Source organism: Oryza glaberrima, chromosome 8 (genome assembly GCF_000147395.1).
Source record: "Oryza glaberrima chromosome 8, OglaRS2, whole genome shotgun sequence".
NCBI lineage: Eukaryota > Viridiplantae > Streptophyta > Magnoliopsida > Poales > Poaceae > Oryza > Oryza glaberrima.
In genome coordinates this window covers 24,449,337-24,461,537 of record NC_068333.1, presented here as the reverse complement: position 1 = coordinate 24,461,537, position 12,201 = coordinate 24,449,337, and the positions used below count along the sequence as shown (strand labels likewise).

General features: G+C 37.8%; 1 protein-coding gene across 1 annotated transcript; it reads right to left on the bottom strand.

Moving 5' to 3' along the window:
* Positions 1–8,383: 8,383 nt before the first annotated feature.
* LOC127782979 (proteasome subunit alpha type-7-A) lies at positions 8,384–11,966 on the bottom strand. Its single transcript, XM_052310274.1, has 3 exons — positions 11,599–11,966; positions 11,113–11,527; positions 8,384–8,817 (listed from the first exon to the last, which is right to left on the bottom strand). Exons 1-3 carry the CDS (start codon positions 11,949–11,951, stop codon positions 8,656–8,658), a joined length of 930 nt encoding a protein of 309 aa, XP_052166234.1. The 5' UTR covers positions 11,952–11,966; the 3' UTR covers positions 8,384–8,655.
* Positions 11,967–12,201: the final 235 nt, after the last annotated feature.

Here is a 12,201-nt window from a genome sequence, read left to right as displayed (position 1 = left end):
GTTGCCCATTTCGGCTGATGACGAATGCTGCCGCTGTTTCATTCCCTTTTGTCCAGTGTGCTTTCTGGAATGTTTAGTACAGTCAAGCCGACCTAAGTGCTATTTAAAGGACAAAGTGCCGGTTAATGAACGGCTTGCAGGGGTACACGAAAAGGGAAAGTTCACCTTGTCTGAAAATTGTCTCTGCAACAAGCCTTAAAATATTGGTAGACAACTTATCATTAAATTAATTTTATAGTTGACTTTAGGTATTTTTATCATAATTTATTTTTCAGCATTAGCTTATAAAAACCGCTAATAACATAGATATGAAAACTAGCTGGGTGGCCCGCGCAATTGCGCGGCTAGCACCTAAACAAAATCATATACTTTTCAGTATGATTTTACTTAAAATTTATTAAATAGCTATCTCGTTGTATTAAGACTTTGAAAGACTAAATCTTATCATCCCCGTATTTCTAATGAGAAATAATATAGTTTTTAAAAGTCACACCAACTACTACCCCTTACTTCTGTCATATGCTTCTTTATTTGCTTGCTTGATCTACCACTATTTTTATTCATTCTCCTTGAAACCTTTAAAAATCAGATCATATAGTTTTTATAATTTCTAGAAGCCCCGTCAAACGCTGTCATTATACTCTTCTACGGGCCGTCAACTGTCTTTTCTCTATGTTGTCATTGGGATTTTAAAAATCGAACATAATTATCGTTCGGGTTCATTCTTTACTTTCTAAAGTCCCGCTAAACCGTCAGCGGCTTTGCCATTGTTTTCCTTTATGGCACGCCCGCTGCCTCCCTTCTTTATCGTCATTGAGATTTTAAAATAGAACATGATTATCATTGTGTTTTTTTTTACTTTTTAGAAGTTCCAAACCTTTAAAAATTGGACCACGTAGTTTTTAGAGTTTATAGTCTTGTTGGTTTCATTTTTTATAATTTTTAGAAGTCTCATTAAACGATGTCACTATACTCCTCTACGACCCATCCGCCGCCTACTCTTTATTGTCATTGGGATTCTAAAAATTGAACATAACTATCATTGGAATTCATTTTTTATTTTCTAGAAGTCCCGCCAAACCGTCAGCGGCTTTGCCATTGTTTTCCTTTATGGCATGCCGCTGCCTCCCTTCTTTATCGTCATTGAGATTTTAAAATCGAACATGATTATCATTTTTTTTTTACTTTTTAGAGGTTCCAAACCTTTAAAAATTGGACCTCATAGTTTTTAGAGTTTATAGTCTTGTTGGTTTCATTTTTTATAATTTTTAGAAGTCATGTTAAACGATGTCACTATATTCCTCTACGGTCCATCCGTTGTCTACTCTTTATTTTCATTGGGATTCTAAAAATCGAACATAACTATCGTGGGAATTCATTTTTTATATTCTAGAAGTCCCGCCAACCGTCGGTGGCTATCATATACACCCCGCCCGCTGCTTCTCCTTTTTATTATCATTGAGATTTTAAAAATCGAATATGATTAGCATTGTTTTTTTTTTACTTTTTAGAAGTCCCGGCAACCGCTTGATTGCTTCACAGCCTACCCGTTATTAGGATTCTATTTGATGTTTTATTAACAGTTTTTATATGTCGTATCAACCGCCACCACTCTACTTCTTTATAGGCATGTTACTTAATTAATCAAGCCATGTGTTTTAGATGGTATTTTCTTTCAATAGTCTTGATTTTCTATCACTAATTTTAGTTATTTATAAATGGTATTCCTAGTATTTTTTCTTTTTTCTAATTTCAAAATTTATTTTATTTTTCATATTGTGTTCTTTTGATATTTTTATTTTTTATTTTTAATTTCAGTTGTTTCAAAATTGTATTCCTATTTTAACTCTCTTTTTAATTTGCCTAATTTCAGATTTTATTTTATTTTTTATTTCGAATTTTAATTAATCTACTAAGGTTGTCATATGTACTCTTATTTTCAACACTGCTTATATTTAATTTCGAATTTAAGTTAATTATAAATTGTATTCCTACTTGAACTCTTATTTTCTTTTTTTCTAATTTTGATTTTTTTTTTATTTTTCATTCCAAATTTTAATTAATCTTGTATTGGATTTTTATATGGACTCTTATTTCAATATTTCTTATTTTTAATTCCGAATTTTAGTTATTTTTAAATTGTATTCCTACTCGAACTCCTCTTTTTTTCTTTTTTAATTTCGAAATTTATTTTATTTTTATTCCGAGTTTTAATTAATCACGTATTGGGTTCCTATATGGACTCCTCTTTCAATATTGCATATTTTTTATTCCGAATTTTAGCTATTTTTTATTGTATTTCTATTTGGACTCTTCTTTTCTTTTTCTCCGATTAATGCGGGAATTTCTAGCCTCCACAGCGAACGTGGTTATGTATTTTTGGCTTGGTTATGTATTTATTGGCATGACAATACTGATACAATTTGAAAACGGCAGAGTTTGATTAGGATTGTTGTTTTTCAATGTTTCTAAAAGTGGTGTGAACACGCGTATTCCCAAAATATTGTCCGTTTCCAGTGTATAGTACGATTAGGTTTTTCTTTTCTTTTTTTTTTTTTACCGATTGTACATTCTGTTTCCAGTACATTAGGTAGACGGATTGTCCGACTCCAGTAGTATGATTAGGTTTTCCTTTTTTTTTACCGATCGTCCGATTCAGAGTTTCTTAATATGCCTTTTTTTTATTTCTTCAGTTTTTAACTAATCCTAATCTAGTTCTATTTTTCTTTTTTCTTATTTTTTTATTAATGTGAGAATTTTTAGGCCATGAGAGCGAACGTGGAGGCTCCTTTTTCTATTACTTTAAAGATATATAATAGATTGTACTCATAAATTTTTTTTGTTGCTTCTTTAACTTTTTTTTACAGCTTATTAGCTATGAAATTGTCTTAATCATATATATATATATATATATTTAATTAGGTTAGCTTGAATCGCCATATTATATTGTTGGACGTGTATAATAATTGTATGCTACTGCAAAGATTGACCATAATACAGTGCCCTAAAAGTTATATGATTTGTCTTGAACAGTGGCTGCCGACCTGTGCTGCAAAACCAGTCCAAATCGCCATTCAGTGTTAGATCCCCTTTCCGGCAAGTTTGGTGTTCATCAGTTCTCTTCTCTGTCTTGTTCCTCTCCCTGACTTTCGCTTCTTCTGTTGCTCGAATTACGGAGCAGGGCATTCTACATTGCACAATGTGAAAGATACTGTACATGTACGTATGTACATGCGTATAGGTTCCTCCTACTTGGTAGATGATACGTAGAAGAAACCCCTTAGTAAACCATAATTGTGCAGCGTGTGAGCGAATAGGAGTCAAGAAAAAAAAAATCAAGAGAAGTGGTGATTGTCAGAGACTGTAACATGTAAAATTGCTGGAAGATTGACAGATTGTTCTTGCGTGGGATGAAAATGGTCGAAAGTGATCGAGAACAGTAGCATATCTTCGAAAATGATTCTCGGTTGGTCTGTCATATTGATCATATTTACTAATTTAATTATTTAGTGTCAATAGCAATACGATGCTAAAAAGGTTTTAAAAAATAAGTTTATCTATTTATACATTCATCCCGTAACAAGTGCGATACATTCGTCTCATTTTAAGTGCACTTGTGGGTTTCCGTGTCCAACATTTGATTGTCCGTCTTATTTAAAAATAATATGAAAAAAATTAAAAAAATAGTCATACATAAAATATTATTCATATTTTATTATCTGATTACAATAAAAATATTAATCATAAAAAAATTCAAATAGTACGAACGGTTAAATGTTTTTTTTAACGGAAAGAACGGATAAATGTTGAATATAAACAATATAAAACTACCGCTTTTTTTGAGATAGAGGTAGTTTCAGTACTATATTAACTTATTATGTGACGGAGGGAGTACCACTTTTATGGAATCTAAACTCGGTCGGTCCGAAATTTTTGGGCCTGTTCACTTTGATGCCAAAAAAAACCTTACCAAATTTTGGTAATGGCAAATTTTGGTAACTTGCCAAAATTTTGGTAGGATTTTTTATATAGTTGCCAAATTTTGGCAGCAAACCACTTATTTGGTAATTTTAATAAAATTTGGTAAGGTTAAAAATGACATCAAAGTGAACAGACACTTCGTAACCATTTTCATCCCTAACCATTTTCATCCCTGCATCTGGCTACCAATTATGAGGTAGAGATGGAGACAGCAAGCCTGCAGTTTTGGTTCCATGGCGTTGTTGTTTACTAGCTCTGGTAGTTGCGAGCAACCATCCGATCAACAGGAGGTGCGGTTGCCTGGTCTCATCTCATCAGTTTGTTTCTTCTCCATGGACAAATTCTATCAATCCAAGTAGCGTTTTGGTTACAGGTTTCTCCTCATTAAGTTGTTATTACAGCGACGCAGCTGCACTATTCCTGCTGATTAACACAGGTAGAAGTAGACAGGTTGGGCTAAATCCGCACCAACCAATTACTATTATCGTGGGTAGATAAAATTAACAACAGATGATCTCTCGCAACATCCACGAACTGACATGACAAAATGACAACCCAGCATGCCAAGACTTATCTGGATATAGAACAGGAGGCAAAGGCAAAGCTGGTAGGTATAGTTGAAGAAGTGAGAACTGAGAAAGATTCATCAGCAAAGAAAGTGGTGTTGATGAGGCGATAAGCGTAGCCATCAAATCGGGAGAAGGATGGCAGATAGAATTCAGATAGACCATAGATCGATTCAGCTTCAGCAAGCTGATGCTGTTGGAGTTGGCAAAAATCCAGCGCCAAATTTTCCATCTAGACAAGGACATTCTCGATCCATTTCTCAAGTGTGGTGGTGCTCTGCTCCAACCATCCTGCTCTCATCTGGTCCTTGTTACTGTAGTACTGAAAAAATAAAAGTGACTCTCTGCAACAGCGATGGATTTGGCACATAGGTCACAGTGAATTGAACAATGCCTAGTAAAGATAGCAAGTTCCAGCCAACCATTCTTCTCCTGCATATCCATCGATCCAATCATTGAGAACACAACCAACCACCAAGAAATTAGATCGTCTGAATTCACACTTGCGTCAGGTGGTTCAGTGATCTGCCTTATCATCACAAATTTTGTACTCCGTTTCGGATTGGAATGATCCATTTCGGATTGGATAGCATGACTGCAAACTGAATCAGCTGGAACATGATTCGAGACAAGATTTGGTTTGGTGTGAAATGTCGTTAGATAAATGATCTCATTTCCACCAACTAACCAGCTCGAAATGCGCACCTCTCTCCAATCCAATGGCGAGAGGAGAGAGAGACAGGGACTTTTTATAACGACAGCAACCACCTGCATCATCCACAGGCATCATCGGATTTGGAGCCAGGTGCTTGTTCATACGCGTATTTAATTTAATTACAAAGAGTATATTTCCTCCTCTACCTTACACTTTTACTCCCTCCGTCCTATAATATAAGAGATTTTGAGTTTTTCTCACAATATTTGATCACTCGTCTTATTTAAAAAATTTGTGCAAATATAAAAAACGAAAAGTTGTGCTTAAAGTACTTCGGATAATAAAGTAAGTCACAAAGAAAATAAATAACAATTCTAAATTTTTTTTTAATAAGACGAATGCTCAAACAGTGCAAGCAAAAACTCAAAATCCCTTATATTATTGGACGGAAGGAGTAACATTTTTCAGCCCTTTTTATTCTTAATTTTTGAAACACCCTTACAAAACACCCAGTAGGGGCGGAGCTACATAGGAGAGGGGTGCTTAGGAACACGGTCAAGAATTTTTTTAAGCTATAGTTCATCTATTTTCACCCATATATGCACCGCCTCAATTTAAAATAAAGCATTCCTATTAGCGTAAACTTAATCGAAAGTAGAGTAAATCAAGCGAGTGGTACATCTCTTATTCTCTCCATTTTGTTCTAGTGCCGCCCCTGCACACCAGTTGGACTAATGTGAAAACAACATTGGTAAGTACGAGTGCCTGGAGGTGGTGTGGTTAGAAGCTCTAGATTTTTTTTAAATAAATATATATTATATTTGAAAAATAAAAATTTAAAAGGTTAAAAATAGCAAAAATTTCTCTACCTTATCCTCTGGAGCTAATGCACGATGATAAGTGTGTAAAAAAAGAGGATAGTAAAGGAGAGACTATCATGCAAGAGGCAGCAGTTGATGAGAGTGACTCGCAAGCTTATCCCGGTTGCCTTGTCACCGCCGTAAAGGCGCCTCCTCTCCCTGTCTTCTCCACTGCCTCATCTCCTCTCGTCGTCTTCACCGCCGTTCGATGAATGCTACTCTCATCACTAGTGCATCCAGTGGTCTGGAATAGTTTGTTTCGATGCCAATTCTGTCTCTCATGGCGACGACCTTTGCTGCTGCTTGGTGATGATGGAGGGTTTAATTGATTGATTGTGGAGTCCTAATTTGGACACTAATCCGATCTGGGACCCACCCAGATGAGCTTTAGTGATCCCATGGTTGATCAAAGCTTGCTGCATCTGCTAATCTCTGATGTGAAGCAGATTGGCTGAAGAAGACTTAGATATCCTTTCTTCTTTTTTTTCCCTTGATAGTACTCCCTCCGTCCCTTAATATAAGAAATTTTGAGTTTTTCTTACATTAACCACTCGTCTTATTTAAAAATTGTGGAATTATTATTTATTTTTTTTACTTGCTTAATTATCCAAAGTACTTTAAACACAATTTTTTATTTTTTATATTTGCACAAATTTTTTTAATAAAACGAGCGGTCAAACAATGTAAATAAAAACTCAAAATCCCTTGTATTATGGGACCGAGGGAGTATGTATTAGCTGGAGTAATTATATTCAGTGCTGATAGAGTAATAATTGTAGCTTCTACTAACTGTCAGTCATGATTCTAAAAAAATAGAAATGTAGAGTAGTATATATCTGAATCTTAGCAAAATATTATTGTATGATCAGATCGACCAATTAAGGCAAGCCCCTCGTATGCTGCTTGTTCGCAGGTGAAGCTGACGGTATGCTGACAGTAGATTTACTTCCTTCATCTATAAATATAAGTATTTTTAATGTTCAGAATTTGGTTATAGATATAAGCATTTCTCAAGTACTACTTTTTCAATTGTCGTATCGCTGTGTGAACTTTTTCAAGTAATCTCTCAGTGGTATTAAAGTAATATTATTTTAAGTTTATTTTTTCTAAACTCTAAAAATAATTATATTTATAAACAGAAGGACTAATAATTAATTAAGTGAATAATAAAGGTGGATTAAGTAGGGTGGTACTTGCACTTTCCCTTTCCGTTGCTCGACTTGCTCCAAGGGGAGGGTGGGTCCCAGGTGACATGCGAGTGGGTGATGGTTGGTTGGTTGGTAAAGTGTGCGTGAGCGTGTGGGGCCGAGGGGCCCCACCATAGAACGGCGAGGTGAGCCTTATCCGAAATGGGGAAAAAAGGGTGGGCTCTCTTGTTGAATCGGCAAAAAAAAAAACTCGAAAAACATTTTTATTTTTAGTTTTTGGTTTTTGATTTGTCAACTGAGACGGAGAGAGACAAGTTGGTTGTCACGGTTTCTCTTTTCGGCGAAGCTTAGGCCAATGGGAGCGGTGGTGTGTGTGGGCGTGTGCCACCCGCACCAACATGGAGGCACAAGTGGTCCACGGGATCATCATGCTTTCCGTTGATCCTTCTCTTCCTCGAGTGGCAACTGGCAACATTTGTTGTCGGGGATCTTTTGTTAATAAGAAAATATTTTAATTACATGCGAGTTATCATTTACTCTATCCGTTATAGAATACAACAACCTAAATTCCGTTACCGAATAAAATCAGATGAAACGTATATAAAATCATCCAGATTCATAGTATTAAGATATGCCCCATCTAATTCTAGGTTGCAATGTCCTGAATGGAGAGAGCATGTATGCCATGGTTTGAATTTTTTTTAATGACCTTTCTGATATTCGAGCTACGAGTGATAAGTTAAGAAACATAAGCCAACTAAAAATAACTTATAAATAATTTTTTTTATATCTATGTTACTAGTGATTTAAAATTCAGTGTTGGAAAGTAGACTACAAGAGAGCGAAATAAACTTTAAAATTCAGTTTTAAAATTTAATATTTTATTGTGATTGGTAAGCTAACAGTTAGCAAAGTAAGTGTAGCTCAACTGATTTGGTTTATTGTGGTAAAACCAGTCCTGTGTTTCCTAAAATAAAAACTGATATACCTTTTTTCTTACGTGAAACAACAGAAGAGGTTCCTAATGTGCTATATTATATTAAAGAAAAACTGATATACCTCACTACTAAAAGGAGCAGTAGAACAAAAAAGCATAGGCTCCAGACACAAGACGAGAAGTTGGCCCAGATCCCCGCGACGGAGAGCAGCGGCCCGCACTAGCTCATAGTACTATTCTTCGTTACTGTCTACAACCAACAGGCAACAGATATATTCATACATAAAAGGAGACCCACTGAGTGGCAACTGACACGATGAGCATCGCAGCAGTGTTGTGCAACATCACAAAGCATATAGCATGAGGATTTAGTCCAGGTAGGCTGATCAGCAAATAGCCATATCCACTTCAGTTGAACCAAACAGTTCTGCGTTCCTCTCAAACAAGAACAGAAAAGAAACAACACATGCTAAGAGAGATTATGCTTTGCTGAATCATGATGATCAGGTCAGGTTTCTTTCGGGGCGCCCTTCTTCGCGGCCTCGGCGGCAGCCTTCTCTGCTTCAATCTCAGCCACGTACTCGTCGATCTCAGCCTCCTCCAGCTCGCGGAGGCCATCCTTGTGTGTCATCACCGCAATCTCGATGTTCTTGCCACCGCTCTCGACAACCTGGAGACATCAACCCATTACTCAAATTTAAGATATTTGTTGCATATAAAATGCCAAGCATCAAATGATATAGCTATGATGGAGAAACCAACTCAGCAAAAAACACTGAATAAACAAAGGTCAAAGGCCAATGAGTTCGTCATGAAAAAAAAAAAAAGCAAAGCAAGCAGGCATCTCTGTCTACAGACAAGTAAAAAAGGATGACATTTGTTGCACTAAAAGAGCTCATCAGAAAATTCTACATGTGCAACAGACTACAAAATGCTTAATTACCTATCAAATGGCAGTAGTAATGTCATTATAAAGAAATAAGTACCATGGACTCAATAGTTAATATGCATATGTGATAACCATTTGAAGCCACCAATGAATGTATAAGCAGAGTAAGAAATTGATTTCGGATATCATGAACTGTGCATATGTGATAACCAATGGCATTGGTGGAGCCAGAATATTCTTAATGAGGGGTTCAGAATCTGACCTAAGTGGCATGATTATTAGAATATAGTGACATTTACCAGTAAATTATCAAATTGGTTCATATATGGTATATAGATTCATGAAAGTTCAAATCTAATAAAATAAGTGACTCTTCATTCCCTTGAATAGCTAGTTTTCTTATTTGAGTATAAATTGTATATGTTTATGTATAGTGTGGTTGGTTAGCAAAGAGTTTGGGGTACACATGTACCCCCATGTACCCATCTACCTCTGCCACTGACCAATGGAAAAAAGGTCAATGAGTTTGTCATATGTGGCAACTGGCAAAGCATGAAACAAAGTACTAACATACTACTTTGTCTTCCAACAACGAAAAAAAGCAAGATATTTCACTAAAAGAGGTACAGACATATACGTATATGACAAAATGTGCAAGAGACGTGCATTTTCACGGTCTGTATGAGCAACAGATTGCAAAAATGATCAACTGCTTACCATTGGCTAGCATAAACTCAATGGTGGCTGTGCATATGTGTTAACCATTTGAAGCCACCAATAAACGAATATATAACCAGATGCAGGCTAAGAACTTGATTTGAAGTATTTAGCTATGAACTATGTGTCCTTGAGGAACATAACCATTTGCAGTTAGAGACTTACAGTAATGAAAAAAGGACATTTAGACTTAGGCCTTCTTTGTTTAGGCTTATAAGCTAGCTTATGAGCCAAAAAGCCTAAGCCTAAACAAACAAGCAGCTTATTTGTTTGCCCTTTTTAAAGCCACAAGCCACTCTTACACTGTTAAGTCAAAAGCTAGGTTGGAGAAACCATTTTGTTGGATTATATGAAGTGGAGGTATGACTCAACCATTGAACTTAGGATTTCAAATCCACCGGCTTATAAAACATATAAGCCAATAAGCTGACTTAAAATCTCAAGCCAATAAGTCTAAGCCTAAACAAAGATGACCTTAATTTGATATGTATTTTTGTAATGGTGTATATACATTTTTTTTTACCTAGACAGTAAATACAATGAACTAGGCATCCGTGCCTATATCTAAGCAGCAACATACTAAAGCGGCAGCAGAGTTGACAAAATACATGCAAGTTGCAGCTTCTACAGTGCAATAGAAGAGAACTACAGGTGCAGATTATCAATAACAGAAAAACAAAAGTTTATATGCCACTAATCAAACAACTTTAATAACTTTTGAAGAGAAAAATGTACCCACATAAGAATGCCTTTAAAAACTTTTGAAACCGTGCTTAACACTTAAAATATGAGATGCAGATGACAATCAAAATACACAAATGATTAAATAGCTAGAGACGATTTACTACGGATAAAGAGTTAAAGACCTATAGCCAACACTACAACAATAAAATTTGAGGTGCAGATGAAAACCAATATAATATACAAATGCTGAAATAGCTGGAGATGATTTATGAGATTACAGATCCAAGCCATACCAATTGCTATGATCACTCCAGGCACCAATAAGTATCATCTTTAAGATGGAAGCAAACACAATAAAACCAATCCCATCCATCCCACTCTATTTTAGGTTCATGACTGCATTTATAGTCTCAGCCGATTGTAACAAAGATTCAGGGAACTATTAATCTTTGCACCAAATTGAGTCATATGGAACTTAACGAAGATAACGATGTTCAATCATAGGCGGGCATCTTACAAATTACTGAACCAGTCAACATAAGCAACACAAATTAGTGAATAATTACTTTTGAGTATCTGTCTTCAGAAGCACAGTTACTGATTCAGTGGTAGTGGATCAAAGCTAGAGGTAGTTTTAACTAGTAAAATTATTCAGTGTGAAGTGTATATATATACCTCAAGGAGGGCTCGGATGGCAAGCTTGATGGTCTCCTTGCCGGAGGTGTCCTTGTAATTCTTCTCGAGGAACTCGCGCATGGAGTTGGAGTTGCGGCCGGTGGCGTTGGCCTTCCAGGCGGAGAAGGTGCCGGATGGGTCGGTCTGGTAGAGGGCGGGCTTCTCGGTGTAGGGGTCGAAGCCGACGATGAGGGTGGAGAGGCCGAAGGGGCGCACCCCGCCGCTCTGGGTGTACTTCTGCTGCAGTCCGGCGATGTAGCGCGTGATGTACTCGACGGTGACGGGGTCCTCGACGGTGAGGCGGTGGCTCTGGCACTCGACGCGCGCCCGGTTGATGAGCACGCGGGCGTCCGCCTTGAGCCCCGCGCAGGCAAGCGCGATGTGGGTGTCGAGGCTGGCGATCTTGCGCATGGACCTGGATTTGGGGGGGAGATCGATCCGCGGGTGAGATCCGGCGAAGGGGAGGGGGCGGGTTGAAGGATTTACCTGGAGTCCTGGAGCTTGGGGGTGGATTTCTTCTCGACGCCGAGGACGACGGTGTCGGTTCCGCGGACGCCGACGGCGGCGTTGCCCTTGCGGACGGCCTCGAGGGCGTACTCCACCTGGAAGAGGTGGCCGTCGGGGGAGAAGACGGTGATCGCGCGGTCGTACCGGGCCATCCCTGCCTGCTGGTGGTGGTGGTGTCGCCGCCGGCGAGGTTTTCCTGCTTTCGCTTTGCTTTTCCTTGTCGGTTGCGCCGCCGCCTCCGCCTTTTCTCGTTGCTGCTCCTGCTCCGCCTTTTCTTTCTTGCAAGAAAAGAAGACGACGACGACGAAGACGAAGACGAAACGGACTCCCATTGGCCCATGGGCCGGATCGTATTCCGGCATGGGGCTCGCGTTATGAAGCCCACTAAGAAAAGGCCAGAAAGCCCATGGTTTCTTGCTCACGAAGGTTACTGCAGGCTGCATCCCATGGGCCCATGGTTAAGAGGGATCGAAATTTTATTCTCCGTTCCCCCTTTGATTCGAGGAAAAAAAATCGATTTTGCTATATCTTACTCGAAAGATTTTTTTCTTATCTCTCACTCGATTTTCCCACTTAAATTTA

Excerpts from the sequence above, each read along its gene's own strand:
- LOC127782979 (XM_052310274.1), bottom strand. The coding sequence starts at position 11,951 with ATGGGAGTCCGTTTCGTCTTCGTCTTCGTCGTCGTCGTCTTCTTTTCT. Across the intron at positions 11,528-11,598 it reads CCCAAGCTCCAGGACTCCAG|GTCCATGCGCAAGATCGCCA; the intron begins GTAAATCCTTCA and ends CCCCAAATCCAG. Across the intron at positions 8,818-11,112 it reads CCATCCGAGCCCTCCTTGAG|GTTGTCGAGAGCGGTGGCAA; the intron begins GTATATATATAC and ends TGATGTCTCCAG.